Source organism: Ranitomeya variabilis, chromosome 4 (assembly GCF_051348905.1).
Source record: "Ranitomeya variabilis isolate aRanVar5 chromosome 4, aRanVar5.hap1, whole genome shotgun sequence".
Lineage (NCBI taxonomy): Eukaryota > Metazoa > Chordata > Amphibia > Anura > Dendrobatidae > Ranitomeya > Ranitomeya variabilis.
In genome coordinates, this window is record NC_135235.1 from 470,650,610 (window position 1) to 470,670,835 (window position 20,226).

Below are 20,226 nucleotides of genomic sequence, written 5' to 3' on the forward strand. Positions count from 1 at the left end.
TTCCTTCAAGAAACACACTTCAAAAATGGTAGAACTCCTAATACCTCCTTCTCCCCATACCCAACCTGGTTCAATAGTTGTAACTCTTCTGCATCCAAAGGTGTTAGTATAGCACTAAAAAAAGGCCTACCATTCTCACCCAGGGATACATTGAGTGATCATGAAGGGAGATATATTTTTGTAAAAGGCCACCTAGCCAACACATTAGTTACTTTTGCCAACTTGTATGCACCTAATAAACAGCAAACCCAGTGGATCACCAAAACTTTGGAAGTGCTACAACTCTTCACAGAAAGGTTACTAATTGTGGGTGGTGACTTTAATATCACTTTGGACCCTCAGATTGACTCCTCAAGCGGTCTTTCCTTCATATCACAGAAAGCGAGACACAACCTACTGAACAAGTTATCTACCCTCCATCTTATCGACCCATGGCGTATTATTCACCCCACCACTAAAGATTTTACTTTCTTTTCCCATCCTCACTCATCCTATCACCGCATTGATCTCATCTTAATTCAGTCGCGATATCTCAGTCTAGTTAAATCCGCCAATATAGGCCAAATCACAATATCTGACCATGCCCCGATCTTTATAGATATTGCCATTGACACCTTGCCCCGCCCTGCAACATCCTGGAGACTAAATGAATCCCTAATGGATAACCCACAAAATTTAGAAAAAATTAAATATACGATGTCGCGTTATTTTATAGAAAATGTCGCAGACAGTCCACTTACACCCAATATATGGGAAGCACACAAAGCTGTCCTTCGAGGGGAGCTCATATCAATCGGTGCCCATGCAAAAAAACAGAGGGAGAAAGAAATGATGTCTCTTTTACATCAAATAGCAACCACAGAACGCCTCCACAAAAAACTAACACGCAGAATCTACAACATGACCTGGTGGCCCTTCGTAATAAATTAAAAGATTTGCTTAACATTAAATCTGCAAAGATCTTCATGCATTGTAAACACCGTTTCTATGTACACGGAAATAAGAATAGCAGACTGACTTCTCATCTTCTTAAAAAGCAGATCGAAAACAAATTTATAAAGCATATTCATAAAGACCCAAACACGAGGGTCGACAGGTCCGAAGATATTGCAGAGGCGTTCAGATGCTACTACCAATCCCTCTATAACTTAGAAGCCCTTGACCCCATGAAAGACTGTATAACTGCTGCAGATAGGATCCAGGAATTCCTAGCCCCTCTTTCCCTCCCGAAAGTCCAAATTAAAGACCATTCAGCTCTCTTAGCCCAAGTCACCTGCCAAGAAATTAGCGACACTTTACAAAACATGGCAATCAATAAGAATCCAGGCCCGGACAGCTCCCAATGTCCTATTATAGGAAATTCTCAGACATACTTCTTCCACGCTTGGCCTCTCTTTTTAACTCCTTCCTGGCAGGAAACCCCCCAACTAAACAAACTTTAGAAGCACACATATCTGTTATCCCAAAGGAGGGGAGAGACGGCAGCCAATGTGGTAACTACCGCCCAATATCTTTGTTGAATTCAGATTTGAAACTTTGGGCAAAAATCCTTGCATCAAGGATCAACATCGTCCTCGAGTCCCTGATTCACCCTGATCAAGTGGGCTTTGTCAGGGGACGAGAGGGTAAAGACAATGCCCTAAAAATCCTCTTAGCCATTTCACATGCTAAATGCTCTGGAACCCCGTTGGCTCTGTTATCTACTGATGCAGAGAAAGCCTTTGACAGAGTCAGTTGGCACTACATGGTATGCACTTTACGGAGGTTTGACTTCCCCCAGCCTTTTATTGATGCCATCATGACTCTGTACTCTGATCCAACCGCTAGGGTCAGGGTCAACAGGTTACTTTCAGATTCCTTCGGGATTAGGAATGGAACCAGGCAAGGCTGCCCTCTCTCCCCCACTCTCTTTGTGCTAGTGATGGAGACTTTAATACAAAGAATAAGACAGGAGAAGTTGATCAGAGGTCTAATCGTGGAACAAACAGAATTTAAAACAGCTGCATTCGCGGATGACCTTATGATCGTGATCTCAAATCCTACGACTGCTTTTCCCTCTATCCTGAAACTTCTTGACGAGTTTGGGGTCATTTCCAACTTCAAAGTTAATATGCACAAATCGGAAGTCATGAATGTTTCGTTACCGGTCAAAGCAGTCTTGGATCTTAAAAAGTCTACCCCCTTTAAATGGCTCGCAGACAAACTGAAATATCTAGGTATCTTCCTCACTGCTAATCCTTCATCTCTGTATAAATACAATTTTACACCCCTTCTAGATAATCTCCAAACACTTCTTAAATCCTATGACTTACCATTTCTCTCATGGATCGGGAGGATAAATATAATTAAATCGTACATCCTACCAAAAATATTCTACCATATGACCATGATTCCCATACCTCTCCCCAAATCGTTCTTCACTTCAGCCAATAAAATAGTCAATGGGTATGTGTGGAGGGGCAGGAGGGCTAGACTACCCTTCAAAATACTTTCGCTCCCGAAAAAGAAAGGTGGCCTTGGACTCCCAAACTTTAAGACCTACTACCAGGCGATACATCTGGCTAGGTGGATGTGCCTGGTTAAATCAAGACATGATCCAAAAACCACTAATCTTGAACGCTTGTTAATGGGAGGTGAGGCGGAGAAGTATCTCTGGACCTCTGCTGCCCCCCCACAAAATTCTCTGGAGGATATAACCTGCAACACCCTGACTATAAGGAAGAAGCTAGTCCAGAACAACTGGCCACGTTGCCTTTTTTTTGGACAGTATGCCTCTGGGAGTTATACCTTGGCTCATTGAACCAAAATATATAGACACATTTGACCTCTGGAAATCCCTGCCGACCCTCCCAATTTCACACCTACTCTCCAACCAAATTAGTTGCACAAACAGTTGGCCTCGAGACGCCAAGAAACATCCCAAAGATTTCATTCAAATCCACCATGTACAATATATTATTTCTAGGCTTAAGTCGGACATCCAAACTAATTCAGATTGGCTCTGGCTGGAACTTCTTCTTAAACTCAACCCTACGTCCCCTAAATTAATTTCCAAACTATATCATAACTTAATCTCCCCTAAATCTCACTTTAAACCCCTATATATCTCCTCATGGGAGTCTGAGCTGAACATATCTCTCTCCAATAGAGAAATTGCACAGGTCTTGGAACACTCACATGGGTTCTCAAGATGTGTCTTGCTCCAGGAGAATGCCTTTAAAGTCCTCTCCAGATGGTACAGAACCCCTGAGTCACTCTACCACTTTGGCCTCTCGGATTCTCCGCTGTGCTGGAGATGTATGAAGACTAGAGGCTCTTTGGTGCACATTTTTTGGTCATGCCCAATTATCGCAAAATTTTGGGAGGAGATTTTAAATCAACTCCGCCAGATGAAACTAATAACGCAGAGTTTGACTCCTCAAGAGGTTCTACTGTCCCTCCCCACGAAGTCCTACAAACCTAAGAAGCATAACCTACTCCCCCTTCTAATAGCCGCTGCCAAGCACTTGATCGCCATACACTGGAGACAAACGTCCCCCCCTCATATCAATGAATGGCTTAAAAAAGCCCAGGACATCTTCAGGATGGAAGAGCTGACCAGTTGGGATTCATATACGCATGACAAATTCTTTCGTGTATGGCTGCCCTGGCAGCTAGCATCTCAAACTACCCCTTAGTTTCCCATTTACTATCCTCCTTACACAACATTTGGGTGTGCTAACTTGTTTCTCCTAAGGTTCTTTTACTGCACTGTGATGGACCCAGATACAGCTCAATTACCTATTTGTTTGAGTCATGCTCGATATTCGCCCTGTTCTCTGCTTCCTAATCGGTCATAATTATCTGTTCTGCTCCCCGTATGTTTATGTTTTCATTCTGCCTGTTTTTTTATCTCTGACGGGGTATTTTTGTATAAAGAGCTCTGCTTTGACCGCTTCTCTTCCCCCTCACCTCGAGTCCCCCCCCCGGTACTCCCCCACTCCCTCTCCCCTTTCTTCTTATTTTTTAGTTTTCTTTGATTGTCTTATTGTTATTGTTGGTTTTAATTTCTGATCGATATCTTCTTGAGACTCAGGTTACGGATTGCGTAGCCTATTACTTGGATCGCATATCAGTTCTGCCACAATCAGAACTGTGGATACTTCCGGCTATTATTCCGTATTGAGGGTTCGGCCGAAATGCGACAGTATATTCCATTTTAAATATGTATCCACCCTCATCTGACTCATGTAACCTGTATGGCTGTTTGCCTGTTTATATGTGTTGAAAAGTTTGAAAATTAAAAATTTAAAAAAAAAAAAAAAAGAATTTTTGGGATCTATGGAAGCATTCTAGAGTTATAACCTCTTAAAGGGACAGTGGTCAGAATTGTAAAAATTGGCCTGGTCATTAACATGCAAATCACCCTTGGGTGTAAAGGGGTTAAAGGTGCTTGTTGGTATCGCAGTCATATCAGGGTAGCTAGAATGCACAATGGCAAAAGTGCAACCTTTATATAATCATATTCTCCATAAGTGTCCCACGGCTGGGATCCAGATCAGTGGCGTAACTTGAAGCTCATAGGTCCCAATGCAAAAGCTGTAATGGGTCCCCCAATTGATGCAAGTCTTTAATCGTATTGGTCTTTTTATATAGTCTAAAGAGACTTTTGGGTCATTTTAGGCTCCAGGGCCACGATGCAATTGCAACCCCTGCACCTATTGTAGTTACACCCCTGATCTTCACAGTTAGAGCTCAGGTGATACAGGGAACCACGTCTTATTAGGGTTTCTACAAACAAAGGTGCTGCAGGCCACTCCACTTAACAGTTCCCAAAGAAATTGTGGTATTCACACTTTCATCCCTAATCAGGTACCTGGCCTTTGCTGTTTAGGCATATGGGTTGCATCCAAGGAGTAGCTGATGGTTGATGGAGTAAATTGAGAATAGAATGGTCAGCAAGTCTGGTCAATACCAGAGAAGCAGGGACAATGAAAACATCAGAAACTAAGTGTTGATATGTATAGCTGGGGGTGATATATACAAGGGGGTCAAGCAAGACACGTAAGGCAAGAGGGACATCAAACAGTCCAAGATCAAATCCAGAAAAACATTCAAAGGAAAGCAGAGTGTTGAGTTCAAACATAGGGTCAGAATACAGAAGAGAAATCCGAATAAAGCACACTTAAGCCGTGTGGACAGTACAATAACTGGTAATAGACAGCTGTCACATGGAGATTTAAATAGTGCCCTGTTCACTCCTATTGGTCACTGAACTTCTTCTGATATTGTGCTGTTGCTGGTCAGCTGGACCAAATCTACAAGAAGTAAAATGTAAGGAAATAAATGGCTGGGTAGTCGTACAACACAGCACGAGGTGAGAATTCCTAAAGAGTTACTAGGGTTATGTTTGATTATCATGCAGACAACCCAGCAGAAGGAAAAATCTATTGCCTAAACAAAGTGACAAACTGGGCATCAATTGTACAATACCCCACTATAACCATGTCAAGTGAGCATAGTACTCCAGACACTTATGTATTGCTATTTTTATTCTGGATATACATCATTCAGGAAGAACAATAACTGATATACCATTTGTCCTTGGTCATGTGAAGTCAAGTCACTTTTTGACTAAACAATTTTTATGACCTTTTGTTTTAAAAGAGAAATCTTCCATCCTGTTTGGCAATCTACTAAAAAGCTGCTCCAATATTGATGATAGAAACACTTTCACTTAAGTATCACTTCGTGCATTTCACTTTTCTTTTTATTCAATAGTTCATATCCCAGTTTATTGTTTTGCTTATTTTCCCCAAACGCCAAACTGTACCCCATATTCAAGATGAGGCCATACCACAGACTTAAGGTTACCATGTACATTGGAGAAATGTCAACTGGTCAGAGCATTTTTGGTAGGACCAACTGGAAGATTTATCTAGTAATATTGTTTAAAACATTCTTATTTTCACATATTATATTTATATCTTTTAAAAAACCTCAAAGTGACAGGTATTGTTTAACACGCACATTTTTAGGCCTCTTCTTATGCATCGTGAAATTGTACCTGCTGATACAGCTGCTGTTTGGGATGAAATGGCTTGGCCAATTTCTTTTGTTAGTGCAGTTTACTCACAAATTAATCAGTACTTCTGTCCAAACAATGGTTGATGTAGAGGGTCATATTACTAGATCAATCCATCAGCTCTTCCAATTTTAAAGTACCTCACAGGAGAAACCTGCCTCTCTATTGGAGGGGGCCGAGTTTTGGTCTGGTCACATGCACTTCCACCAGAAGCCATTTTATGGACAAAAGTGCTGGTCAGTATGTGGAGAAAGTTGCACTAACAACAGAAAGTGGCCAACCTGTTTAAGTATTGCTTAGCCAACTGATAATTTGTGGATTAATCCTCCCCTGTTGTTGTTCTCCTGATGCACTGTCAAAAATGCAGGTACATACACAGTACACAAGATAGTACACTCCATTTTATTATATACAGTGCTCAGCATAAATGAGTACACCCCAACAGATTTGTCAGAAATCCTTTAATTTCCTTTCAGAATCAACGTCTTTTATGGGATACCATATTACAAAATACTCACAAATGCAAGTCATTAATTGCAAATAAGATTAATTATTTTTCACCCTCAAAAAAAGTAATTTTCCTAACAAATTAATTCAAGGCTATGTTGCAAAAATGAGTACACCTCAATGAAAGTCTTCAGAGCAAAGTCAAAGTATAGTCTGCAAAATTTTAATTAGTAATAATTCAACATCAAGTGGGTCAAATTATTCATTAAATAGGTTAGTTACCCAGCAGAAAATTGACTATAAAAGGGCATTAGATAACAAAAAACCCTTCCCATTTCATGCTGTCAGCAATGGCATCACATGGAAGAGATATATCGCAGAACCTGAGAAATTAAATAATTTCTTTACACAAGGAAGGTGAAGGCCACAAGTAGATTAGCAACTTTACTTATCAGTGAGAATACCGTAGCATAATTGATACAAAACTTTAGCAAAGATGGAGCTCCAACCATCTCACAGAGACATCTGGGCCGACCACAAAGTTAACACCTAAACACGAGCATCTTCTTATGAGAAGGTTTGAAGAAAATCGACATGCAAATTCACAGCAGTTAACTAAAGTAGCAGACAACCAAATCGGGGTGAGGTTTTCCCCTGACACAATATGGCTCACACTGTAGAGAAATTTCATGCATGGCAGTCATTCACAAAGGAAGCCTCTCATAAAGTTAATTTACAAAAAATCACACCTACAATTTGCCAGGGCCCATGCTGAAAAATATGAAGAATACCGCTGGTATTCTATATCTAAGGTAAATGGTTTTAAAACTGATGGCTTCAAAACTGTATGGTGTCGCAAAGGTGAGAAGTAAAAAGAAAAATGTATAGTGCCTACGGTTAAACATGGTGGTGGCATAGTCCTTATGTAGGGCTGCATGAGTGCTCCTGGCGTCGAAGAGCTGCATTTCATTAATGGTATCATAGACTTACAAATGTACTGCTCTACATTGAAAGAGAAGATGATTCATCACTCCATGCTATTGGTAGATGTGTAATTTTTGAACATGAGGATCCAAAATACACATCTAAGGCCACTGTTGCATTTCTGAAGAACAGGGTGAAAATAATTCAATGATCAAGTATGTCTCCCAATCTGAACTCAATCAAACAAAATATTGGGAATTCTGAAGAGAGAAGATGAGCATCACTTTCCATCCAGTATCCAGGCTCTAAAAGAGGTCATTCGTAAAAAATAGAAGAAGATAGATGTTGAAAAATGTCACCAACTTGTTCATTCTGTGCCTAAAAGACTTGGCTTAGTGCTGTCATTAACATTTATGGAGGTCATACAAGATACCAGATGTAGTAGTTTTTGATGTGGGGTGTATTCATTTTTGAATCAAGTAATTTGAGAAAAACTGAAGATGTTGTAATGAAAGTTATATACCGTAATTAACCTTACTTTCATGTTATAGGCTAAAAAATTGTTCTATGAAATCAGTCTTCTCAAAAGTTTAGAAATTGTTCTTGTGTTCAGTGAAATATTGATCAAATCTTACTTTCAAAGAAGGTATACTCATTTATGCTGAGCGCTGTATATTCCAAATCATGGTATGATATTTTTCATATATTCATTTAGTAATGTATGATATCTAGAGTTTACCTGGTAGCATTTATATATATCTGAACACAATGTTTGCAGGATTTCCAAAGAAAACATGTCTAAAAGACAAATAAAGGCAAAAAAATTATACATACATAACACTACTTACATTAATATCAAATTAATTAACATGTGGTTGAAATATATCTGGACCCCTTAAGGACTAAGCCATTTATGAGCTTAAAGGGTTTTTTGAGGACTTTTGAGGAGATTGATTTCTGGCAGACTGAATTCTGTGTCTGAAGTCCATACAGGTAGTACTTTGGCAACCCAAGCCTTTAACATTATGAGTGTGGCCAGGTACATGAGGTTATTGCAGTGGACAATCATATCGAAACCAGAAGAAAAAGAATGAATATGTGCAATCTCACCTGTACAATGACAAAGACGACCTGAATTACTGGCTGTATGATATTCATTGGTGTTCCACAGTCTATGTGCTCAACTGTATGTACAATTTTAACAAACACCATAGCAAGTGTGCCAATTCCAAATAAAATGATTCCCCCTGCAAAGATAATATAGCAGATTTAATTAATACCATTCTAAAGATAAACAGCATAAAACTAGGCGAGACAGGCAAAAAGTGGGCCAAATTTTTCACAGGCATTCATGTGATAAATTTAGCAGATCTTGGTAGACATTGTAAGATGTTATTTCCTTCCTTATGCCACTCTTGGGCTGGTTTAGATTACACTATTATTTGCACCAAAATAATTATGATAAACCTAGTGCATTTCATGTCTCTCCTTAGCATGCCTCCTCTTCTATAAACATTTAAAAGTTGTCTACAGAGGCATAAAATGTGTCTAAAATACGTAATAAACTTGGCACATATGCATGTAGACCAGTTTTTTGTCACAATTGTAGCCTCAATGCTGACACATTTTGCTTATTAACCCCTTAAGTCCCTTTATGAGGTTATAACTCTCGAACGCTTCAACGGATCTTGGCAATTCTGATACTGCTTTCTCTTGACATATTGTACTTCAAGATAGTGGTAAAATTTCTTCGATATAACTTGTGTTTATTTGTGAAAAAAATGAAAATTTGGTGAAAATTTTGAAAATTTTGCAATTTTTCAACTTTGAATTTTTATGCCCTTAAATCACATATGTCACACAAAATACTTAATAAGTAACATTTCTCACAGCACTATTTTGGAACCAAATTTTTTTTTGTTAGGGAGTTATAAGGGTTAAAAGTTGACCAGCAATTTCTCATTTTTACAACACCATTTGTTTTTGGGGACCACATCTCATTTGAAGTCATTTTGAGGGGTCTATATGATAGAAAATACCCAAGTGTGTCACCATTCTAAAAACTGCACCCCTCAAGGTGCTTAAAACCACATTCAAGAAGTTTATTAACCCTTCAGGTGTTTCACAGGAATTTTTGGAATGTTTAAAAAAAAATGAACATTTAACTTTTTTTCACACAAAATTAATTTCAGCTCCAATTTGTTTTATTTTACCAAGGGTAACGGGAGAAATTGGACCCCAAAAGTTGTTGTGCAATTTGTCCTGAGTACGCTGATACCCCATATGTGGGGGTAAACCACTGTTTGGGCGCATGGTAGAGCTCGGAAGGGAAGGAGCGCCATTTGACTTTTCAATGCAAAATTGACTGGAATTGAGATGGGACGCCATGTTGCGTTTGGAGAGCCCCTGATGTGCCTAAACATTGAAACCCCCCACAAGTGACACCATTTTGGAAAGTAGACCCCTTAAGGAACTTATCTAAATGTGTGGTGAGCACTTTGACCCAACAAGTGCTTCACAAGTTTATAATGCAGAGCCGTAAAAAAAAAATCACATTTTTTCACACAAATGATCTTTTCGCCCCCAATTTTTTATTTTCCCAAGGGTAAGAGAAGAAATTGGACCCTAAACATTGTTGTGCAATTTGTCCTGAGTACGCTGATACCCCATATGTGGGTGTAAACCACTGTTTGGGCGCATGGTAGAGCTCGGAAGGGAAGGAGCACCATTTGACTTTTCAATGCAAAATTGACTGGAATTGAGATGGGACGCCATATTGCGTTTGGAGAGCCCCTGATGTGCCTAAACATTGAAACCCCCCACAAGTGACACCATTTTGGAAATTAGACCCCCTAAGGAACTTATCTAGATGTGTTTTGAGAGCTTTGAACCCCCAACTGTTTCACTACAGTATATAACGCAGAGCCGTGAAAATAAAAATTCTTTTTTTTTTTTCAAAAATGATTTTTTAGCCCCCAGTTTTGTATTTTCACAAGGGTAACAGGATAAATTGGACCCCAAAAGTTGTTGACAAATTTGTCCTGAGTACGCTGATACCCCATATGTGGGGTGGAACCACCGTTTGGGGGCATGGCAGAGCTCGGAAGGGAAGGAGTGCCATTTGGAATGCAGACTTAGATGGATTGGTCTGCAGGCATCACGTTGCATTTGCAGAGCCCTTGATGTACCCAAACAGTAGAAACCCCCCACAAGTAACCCCATTTTGGAAACTAGACCTCCCAAAGAACTTATCTAGATGTGTTGTGAGGACTTTGAACCCCCAAGTGTTTCACTACAGTTTATAACGCAGTGTTAGGGCTGGCGGAACGCACCGAGGAAAATAGTTTTTATTGTTATTGGTGCGTTCGTAGCCTGGGGTCCACCGTGCAGGAGAACCTGCTGCTAGACAAATGGCAGCACTATATGGCGGTATTGGCTAGCTCAGTTAACTCACAGAGCAGCCGTGAAAGCAAAGCTCTGCGCCCTGTTAACTTCACAGGAGCACAGGCTAACTACACAAGAGAGAGCAGTCAGTAGTCATGCATGCACACAAAACTCCTTGCCGGAGGTGCCAGCATTCTAGGGGCTTATTTCAGCCATGTCCCTGAATGTACTCAGACACACAAACTCCTTGCCGGAGGTGCCAGCATTCTAGGGGCTTATTTCAGCCGGGTCCCTGAACACAATCACACATGACCACACTGGCCCAAAGCACATAATTTAGAAAGACACTAGCGCATGGCCGTGTGGCCATGCGAGCCTTTTATAGCAGCAGCCCGAACAGGACCTTCCAAAAAAGGACCGATGAGAAGCTGCCGCAAAGCCTGAGCACCTTCAGGACCTTCCTGGAGGACCAATGGGATTTGCTGCAATATCCAAGCATGTGACCCTCAGTCTCCAATGAGAGATCTTACCCTGGACATGCTCAGAAGGAGAAAAGCAAGACTTAGTCCCAAAAGCATCTGCTCGCTGCTGCCCAGCACTGACTACAATAGCAGAAGCTGGAAGAGCAGCAGTAATCCTCCTCACAGAGTCAGATTGAGCGAGACGCTGAGACCGACGTCTCCACTGAGCAGCCTCCACTGCGGCAGGAGAAGAATGGGAGACCGCAGCGGAGATGGCCCGAGATTCCCCCTGTGCAGAGGTGGGAACTCGACCCCTAACATGCCCCCCTCCTTGGGCCTCAGTACGCTCGAAGGCAGCAATGAGCTGCGGAGCCCTAATGTGCTCAGCAGGCTCCCAAGACCTGTCCTCAGGACCATAACCCTTCCAGTCCACCAAATAAAGTTTTTTGCCACGTACCACCTTGCACCCCAAAATAGCGTTCACCTCGTAATGGTCCGTAGACGAACCCGATGTCCCAGCAGATGACTCGGAAAACCGGGACATGTGTACGGGTTTCAAGAGGGACACATGAAAGGTGTCGGTGATACCCAGGCGTGGCGGAAGGGCTAAACGATAGACCATAGGGTTAACTTGTTTGAGGACCTTGAAAGGACCCAAGTAGCGAGGTGCAAACTTAGTGGACTCAACTCGCAGCCTGATGTTACGGGCAGAGAGCCACACCAAGTCACCAGGAGCAAAGGTCGGAGCGGGGCGCCGATGTGCATAGGCGGAAGACCTCATTCTCTCCTTGGAGGCCTGAATGGCATGGAGGCATGGCAAATATCCCGTGCCTCCACAGCCCAGTCTGCCACCCTGGAGTCGGCGGAAGACACGGGCATAGGCACAGGTACCCGCGGATGCTGACCACAGTTGAGGAGGAATGGGGTTTGACCAGTGGAGTTGGCTACAGCATTGTTCAGCGCAAACTCCGCCCACGGTAGCAAGGATGCCCAGTCATCCTGCCTGGCTGAGACAAAATGTCACAGATATGTGACCAAGGTCTGGTTGGCCCTCTCTACCAACCCATTCGTCTCAGGATGATATGCGGAAGAGAGATTTAACTCAGTGCTGAGAAGACGACAAAGCTCTCTCCAGAACCGAGACGCAAACTGGGGACCCCGGTCACTGACAATTTTGTCAGGCATACCGTGTAGGCAGAAGATGTGTTTTATGAACAACGCTGCCAAAGGCCGTGCAGAAGGTAACTGTGGTAGCGGCACCATATGCACCATTTTCGAGAAATGATCAGTGATAACCCAAATGATGGTACAGCCACGAGACTTTGGCAAACCCACCACAAAGTCCATCCCAACCATTTCCCAGGGCCTGTCTGCCACCAGCAAGGGATAGAGTAACCCAGCTGGCCATTGTCGAGGAGACTTATTTTTGGCGCAGGAGACATGCCTGAATATAATCTCTGACATCATGGACCATATGTGGCCACCAGTACGTTCTCGCCAACAGCTCAGACGTCCTCTTTGTCCCAAAGTGTCCACCCACCCTGGACGAATGAGCCCAAGAGAGAACCTCCAGTCGCAAATTAATGGGCACAAAAGTCTTGCCCGGAGGCTCAGACTCTAGCGAAACCGGAGCTACGGTTCTCAGACTCTCGGAAGGGACAATAAGCCGAGGCTCTCCTTCCTCCTCATCAGATGACACAACTGAGCGAGAAAGGGCATCAGCACGAATGTTCTTATCCCCAGCGAGATAATGGAGGGTGAAATGGAATCGGGAAAAGAACAAGGACCATCTGGCCTGGCGAGAATTTAGCCACTGAGCTGTTTGCAAACATAATAAATTTTTGTGGTCTGTGAAGACTTGAAAGGGAAAATTAGCCCCCTCCAAGAGATGTCTCCACTCAGAGAAAGCCAACTTCATCGCTAGCAACTCCCTGTCCCCGATGGAATAATTCTTCTCCGCTGGTGTAAAGGTCTTGGAGAAAAAGAAGCAAGGATGCTTCGGACCTTGAGCATCCTTTTGGAAAAGGACTGCTCCTGCACCAACGGATGAGGCATCCACCTCCATGATAAATGGCTTATCTACATCGGGACGATGTAGAATGGGAGCGCTAGAAAAATGAGACTTGATAGAAGAGAAGGCCCTGGAGACCTCTTCTGACCACAATTTGGGATTTGCTCCCTTCTTGGTGATGGCTACCAAGGGAGCTACCAAAGTTGAGAAGTGGGGAATGAACTGGCGGTAATAATTAATGAACCCCATAAAGCGCTACACCGCTTTAAGAGAATGAGGTTCTTGCCAGTCCATCACAGCTTGTAGTTTAGCAGGATCCATAGCCAATCCTTGGGCTGAGATGTTATAGCCCAGGAAAGGTAAAGACTCCTGCTCAAACATACACTTCTCCAACTTAGCATACAGGGAATTTGCCCATAAGAGGTCGAAGACTCTGCCAACATCTCTCCGGTGGGAGCCAATATCAGGAGAAAAGATGAGAATATCATCCAGATAGACTACAACCGAGGTGGAGAGCATATCCCGGAAAATGTCGTTGACAAAGTCTTGGAAAATGGCTGGGGCATTACAGAGCCCGAAGGGCATCACTAGATATTCATAGTGCCCATCTCTGGTGTTAAACGCCGTCTTCCATTCGTCCCCCTCACAGATGCGAATCAGGTTATACGCATCCCGCAGATCTAATTTGGTAAATACCCTTGCTCCCCGTAGCCTATCAAAAAGCTCAGAAATCAAGGGCAGCGGGTATTTATTCTTAACGGTGATGGCGTTAAGACCCCTGTAGTCTATGCAAGGACGTAACTCTCCGTTCTTCTTCTGGACGAAAAATAACCCCGCCCCTGCCGGTGACACTGACTTCCTAATGAACCCTCTTGCCAAGTTCTCCTGGATGTATAGGGACATAGCCTCAGTTTCCGGGAGAGAGGGGGGATAGACACGTCCCCTAGGAGGTTCTGCTCCAGGCAAGAGATCTATAGGACAGTCATAGGGATGGTGAGGCGGAAGGGTCTCAGCAGCCCTCTTGGAGAAGACATCTGCATAGGACCGATAGCATTCGGGAAGAGAAGACAGATCTGCATGTATCCCAGTGGTGGAGACCTGAACGCACTCTTTCAAACATATGCCCTTACAAGACTCACTCCAACCCAATATCCTCCCAGAGGACCACTCAATATGTGGAGAGTGAAAACGGAGCCAGGGTATTTCCAGCAAAATCTCATCCATTCCCTCGGGAAGAACAAGAAGGGAAATAATCTCCTGGTGGGATAGGGACATGGCTAATGTGAAAGGGACAGTCTGGTGTGTGATTTGTAATGGAAGTGTCGACCCATTCACCACTCTAAGGCTGGGGTCACACATGGCGTAAGAAAATACGCCACGTATTATACGTCCGTACTACGGCCGTAATACGGAGAAATGTCCCCAAAATATTGATCCGTAGTCAGGGTGTTTCAGCGTATTTTGCGCATGGCATCCTCCGTATGTAATCCGTATGGCATCCGTACTGCGAGATTTTCGCGCAGGCTTGCAAAACCGACATCTAATGGATTTATGTGCTCAAATGTTAGGGAAAACATATATACAGTATATATATATATATATGTCATTGAGACACATATATATATATTCTGTATTTAGATTTCATTCAGCGCGATATCTGTGAACAGCCGCTAATTCAATTGCCGGCTTTTCATTTCTCCTGCACAAACCCGACAGGATATGAGACATGGTTTACATACAGTAAACCATCTCATATCCCCTTTTTTTTTGCATATTCCACATTACTAATGTTAGTAGTGTGTATGTGCAAAATTTCAGCGCTGTAGCTGCTGAAATAAAGGGTTAAATGGCGGAAAAAATTGGCGTGGGCTCCCGCGCAATTTTCTCCGCCAGAATGGTAAAGCCAGTGACCGAGGGCAGATATTAATAGCCAGGAGAGGGTCCATGGTTATTGGCCCCCCCGTGGCTAAAAACATCTGCCCCCAGCCACCCCAGAAAAGGCACATCTGGAAGATGCGCCAATTCTGGCACTTGGCCACTCTCTTCCCACTCCCTGTAGCGGTGGGATATGGGGTAATGAAGGGTTAATGCCACCTTGCTATTGTAAGGTGACATTAAGCCAGATTAATAATGGAGAGGCGTCAATTATGACACATCCATTATTAATCCAATTGTAGGAAAGGGTTAAAAAACACACACACACATGATTACAAAGTAGTTTAATGAAATAAACACAGCGGTTGTTGTAATAATTTATTGTTCTCCCATTCCATTTCCAGGACCTCGCTTGGCAACATAATAAACGCACAAGATACATACCTTCTGCTGTCAGATCTCGTCCCACGAAGTAATCCATCTGAAGGGGTTAACTAATATTACAGGCAGGAGCCCTGCAAATGCAGCTGTGCTCCGTGCTTGTAATCCCCGGGGAATGAATGAAATGTAGGTCATTGACCTACATTTCCTTCAGTCGCGGTGATGCGCCCCCTGGTGGATGTCCTCATATGACCTGGAGCGTGGGAAAAAGTTCCCAGGCTGCAGTTCATGAGAACATCCAGCAGGGGCGCATCACCGCGACTGAAGGAAATGTAGGTCAATGACCTACATTTCATTCATTCGCTGGGGAATTACAAGCACGGAGCACAGCTGCATTTAGCAGGGCTCCTGCCTGTAATATTAGTTAACCCCTTCAGATGGATTACTTCGTGGGACGAGATCTGACAGCAGAAGGTATGTATCTTGTGCGTTTATTATGTTGCCAAGCGAGGTCCTGGAAATGGAATGGGAGAACAATAAATTATTACAACAACCGCTGTGTTTATTTCATTAAACTACTTTGTAATCATGTGTGTGTGTGTTTTTTAACCCTTTCCTACAATTGGATTAATAATGGATAGGTGTCATAATTGACGCCTCTCCATTATTAATCTGGCTTAATGTCACCTTACAATAGCAAGGTGGCATTAACCCTTCATTACCCCATATCCCACCGCTACAGGGAGTGGGAAGAGAGTGGCCAAGTGCCAGAATTGGCGCATCTTCCAGATGTGCCTTTTCTGGGGTGGCTGGGGGCAGATGTTTTTAGCCACGGGGGGGCCAATAACCATGGACCCTCTCCTGGCTATTAATATCTGCCCTCAGTCACTGGCTTTACCACTCTGGCGGAGAAAATTGCGCGGGAGCCCACGCCAATTTTTTCCGCCATTTAACCCTTTATTTCAGCAGCTACAGCGCTGAAATTTTGCACATACACACTACTAACATTAGTAGTGTGGAATATGCAACAAAAAAGGGGATATGAGATGGTTTACTGTATGAAAACCATGTCTCATATCCTGTCGGGTTTGTGCAGGAGAAATGAGAAGCCGGCAATTGAATTACCGACTTTTCACTAACAGCGCTGCGTATTTCTCGCAAGTCACACTGCAGGTCCGTGTGGAATCCGTATTTTTCGCGCCCCCATAGACTTTCATTGGCGTATTATTTGCGCAGTACGCTGACAAACGCAGCATGCTGCGATTTTGTACGGCCGTAGAAAGCCGTATAATACTGAACCGTAATATACGGCTAATAGGAGCAGCCCCATTGAGAATAATTGTGCCGTATGTTATGCGAGTTTTACGGACGTAGTTTCTGCGCTCTTACGTCCGTAAAACTCGCCAGTGTGACGCCGGCCTAACAGTTACTGGTTTAGTGAACATCACCAGAGGTACATTGTGGCGCACAGCAAAAGTAGAGGACATGAAATTTCCCTCAGCTCCTGAATCCACACAAAGCTCAACTGCAAGAGTGAATGAGTCCAACAGAATTGTCCCTTTAAAGGACAACTTGGAGGAAAAGGCCGCTGTGTCCAGTGAACCTCCTCCTATAGTCACTAGACGCGATCGTTTAGCCGACCGCTGTGGACACTTGTTAGCATAATGTCCCAGTTGCTGACAATTTCTACACACCATAGGTACTCGAACGGTCTGAGACTTAGGTCCCGCTCGAGAAACCTCCATGGGCTCATGGGAGTCGGATGCCAGAACGGGAGATTCTAGAGGTTTGGCGAAGGTGGGAGCCAGCCGAAACCTCTGCCTACACTGGGTCCGCTCCAACCTCCGCTCGTTAAAATGGAGGTCGATGTGGGTAGATATTGTAATGAGCTCCTCCAGTGTGGCGGGAATCTCCCTGGTGGCCAAAGCGTCGTTTACATGATCAGCCAGTCCTTTCCAGTACACCGGAATAAGGACTTTATCCGGCCATTCTAATTCAGAGGCTAGAGTCCGGAATTGAATGGCAAACTGGCTGACCATGGACGAACCCTGAGAAATTGCCAACAATTGGAGCACGGTATCGTGAGTGACACGAGGTCCTAAAAAGACCTGCCTCAGAGCGTCCAGGAAGAGAGGAGCACTCTGCACTACACGATCATTGTGCTCCCAAAGCGGCGTTGCCCACTTCAATGCCCTGCCCGACAAAAGAGACAAAATGAATCCCACTCTCCCCCGTTCCGAAGGAAAACGTGCAGCCAGGAGCTCGAGATGTATGGAGCACTGGCTCACGAATCCGCGACATAGCTTACTGTCACCAGAAAACTTGTCAGGAAGCGGGAGATGAGATATAGTCGGAGCAGGGGTGGTTGCAGACAAACTGGCTGCAGCTGCACTTGCAGCCTGAACAGCGACAGCAGTGACGTCCACAGCTGAGGTTGTACGCTCTAGAGCCGCCAACCTTCCCTCCAGCTGCTGGACGTACCGCTGTAAACGCTGATCATCCGCCATTTACTAGCCAGACCCTGGCACTAGTGTACTGTTAGGGCTAGCGGAACGCACCGAGGAAAATAGTTTTTATTGTTATTGGTGCGTTCGTAGCCCGGGGTCCACCGTGCAGGAGAACCTGCTGCTAGACAAATGGCAGCACTATATGGCGGTATTGGCTAGCTTAGTTAACTCACAGAGCAGCCGTGAAAGCAAAGCTCTGCGCCCTGTTAACTTCACAGGAGCACAGGCTAACTACACAAGAGAGAGCAGTCAGTGGTCATGCATGTACACAAAACTCCTCGACGGAGGTGCCAGCATTCTAGGGGCTTATTTCAGCCAGGTCCCTGAATGTACTCAGACACACAAACTCCTCGCCGGAGGTGCCAGCATTCTAGGGGCTTATTTCAGCCGGGTCCCTGAACACAATCACACATGACCACACTGGCGCAAAGCACATAATTTAGAAAGACACTAGCGCATGGCCGTGTGGCCATGCGAGCCTTTTATAGCAGCAGCCCGAACAGGACCTTCCAAAAAAGGACCAATGAGAAGCTGCCGCAAAGCCTGAGCACCTTCAGGACCTTCCTGGAGGACCAATGGGCTTTGCTGCAGTATCCAAGCATGTGACCCTCAATCTCCAATGAGAGATCTTACCCTGGGCATGCTCAGAAGGAGAAAAGCTAGACTTAGTCCCAAAAGCAACTGCTCGCTGCTGCCCAGCACTGACTACAATAGCAGAAGCTGGAAGAGCAGCAGTAATCCTCCTCACAGAGTCAGATTGAGTGAGACACTGAGACCGACCTCTCCGCTGAGCAGCCTCCACTGCGGCAGGAGAAGAATGGGAGACCGCAGCGGAGATGTCCTGAGATTCTCCCTGTGCAGAGGCAGGAACTCAACCCCTAACACGCAGAGCCGTGAAAATAAAAAAATTTCCACAATAATTATTATTTAGCCCCCAGTTTTGTATTTTCCCAAGGGTAACAGGAGAAATTGGACCCCAAAAGTTGTTGTCCTATTTGTCCTGAGTACGTTGATAGCCCATATGTGGGGGGAAACAATGTTTGGGTGCATGGCAGAGCTCGGAAGGGAAGGAGCGCCATTTGGAAAGCAGACTTAGATAGATTGGTCTGCAGGTGTCACGTTGCATTTGCAGAGCCCCTGATGTACCCAAACAGTAGAAACCCCCATAAGTGACCCCATATTGGAAACTAGACCTCCCAAGGAACTTATCTAGATGTGTTGTGAGAACTTTGAACCCCCAAGTGTTTCACTACAGTTTACAACGCAGAGCCGTGAAAATAAAAAATCCTTTTTTTCCCACAAAAATGATTTTTAGCCCCCAAAATTTTTATTTTCCCAAGGGTAACAAGAGAACTTGGACCCCAAAAGTTGCTGTCCAATTTGTCCCGAGTACGCTGATACCCCATATGTTGGGGTAAACCCCTGTTTGGGTGCACGGGAGAGCTCGGAAGGGAAGGAGCACTGTTTTACTTTTTCAACGCAGAATTGGCTGGAATTGAGATCGGACGCCATGTCGCGTTTGGAGAGCCCCTGATGTACCTAAACAGTGGAAACTCCCCAATTCTAATTGAAACCCTAATCCAAACACGCCCCTAACCCTAATCCCAACGGTAACCCTAACCACACCCCTAACCCTGACATACCCCTAACTCTAATCCCAACCCTAATCCCAACTGTAAATGTAATCCAAACCCTAACCCTAACTTTAGCCCCAACCCTAACCCTAACTTTAGCCCCAACCCTAACCCTAACCCTAGCCCTAACCCTAAACATAGCCCTAGCCCTAGCCCTAACCCTAGCCCTAACGGGAAAATGGAAATAAATACATTTTTTTAATTTTATTATTTTTCGCTAACTATGGGGGTGATGAAGGGGGGTTTGATTTGCTTTTATAGCGTTTTTTTTGCAGGTATTTATGATTGGCAGCTGTCTCACACTAAAAGACGCTTTTTATAGCAAAAAAGATTTTGCGTCTCCACATTTTGAGACCTGTAATTTTTCCATATTTTGGTCCACAGAGTCATGTGAGGTCTTGTTTTTTGCGGGACGAGTTGACGTTTTTGTTGGTAACATTTTCGGGCACGTGACATTTTTTGATCACTTTTTATTCCAATTTTTGTGAGGCAGAATGACCAATAACCAGCTATTCATGAATTTCTTTTGAGGGGGGCG

General features: G+C 44.0%; 1 protein-coding gene across 1 annotated transcript in view; it reads right to left on the reverse strand.

Moving 5' to 3' along the window:
* LOC143765265 (proton channel OTOP2-like) overlaps positions 1-20,226 on the reverse strand; it is a 177,083-nt gene that overhangs the window by 110,251 nt on the left and 46,606 nt on the right. Inside the window, exons 2-3 of the mRNA XM_077251749.1 lie at positions 8,546-8,682; positions 8,175-8,233 (exon numbers count right to left, since the gene is read on the reverse strand). Coding sequence (XP_077107864.1) covers positions 8,175-8,233; positions 8,546-8,682 — 196 coding nt within the window. The remainder of the gene's footprint in view (positions 1-8,174; positions 8,234-8,545; positions 8,683-20,226) is intronic.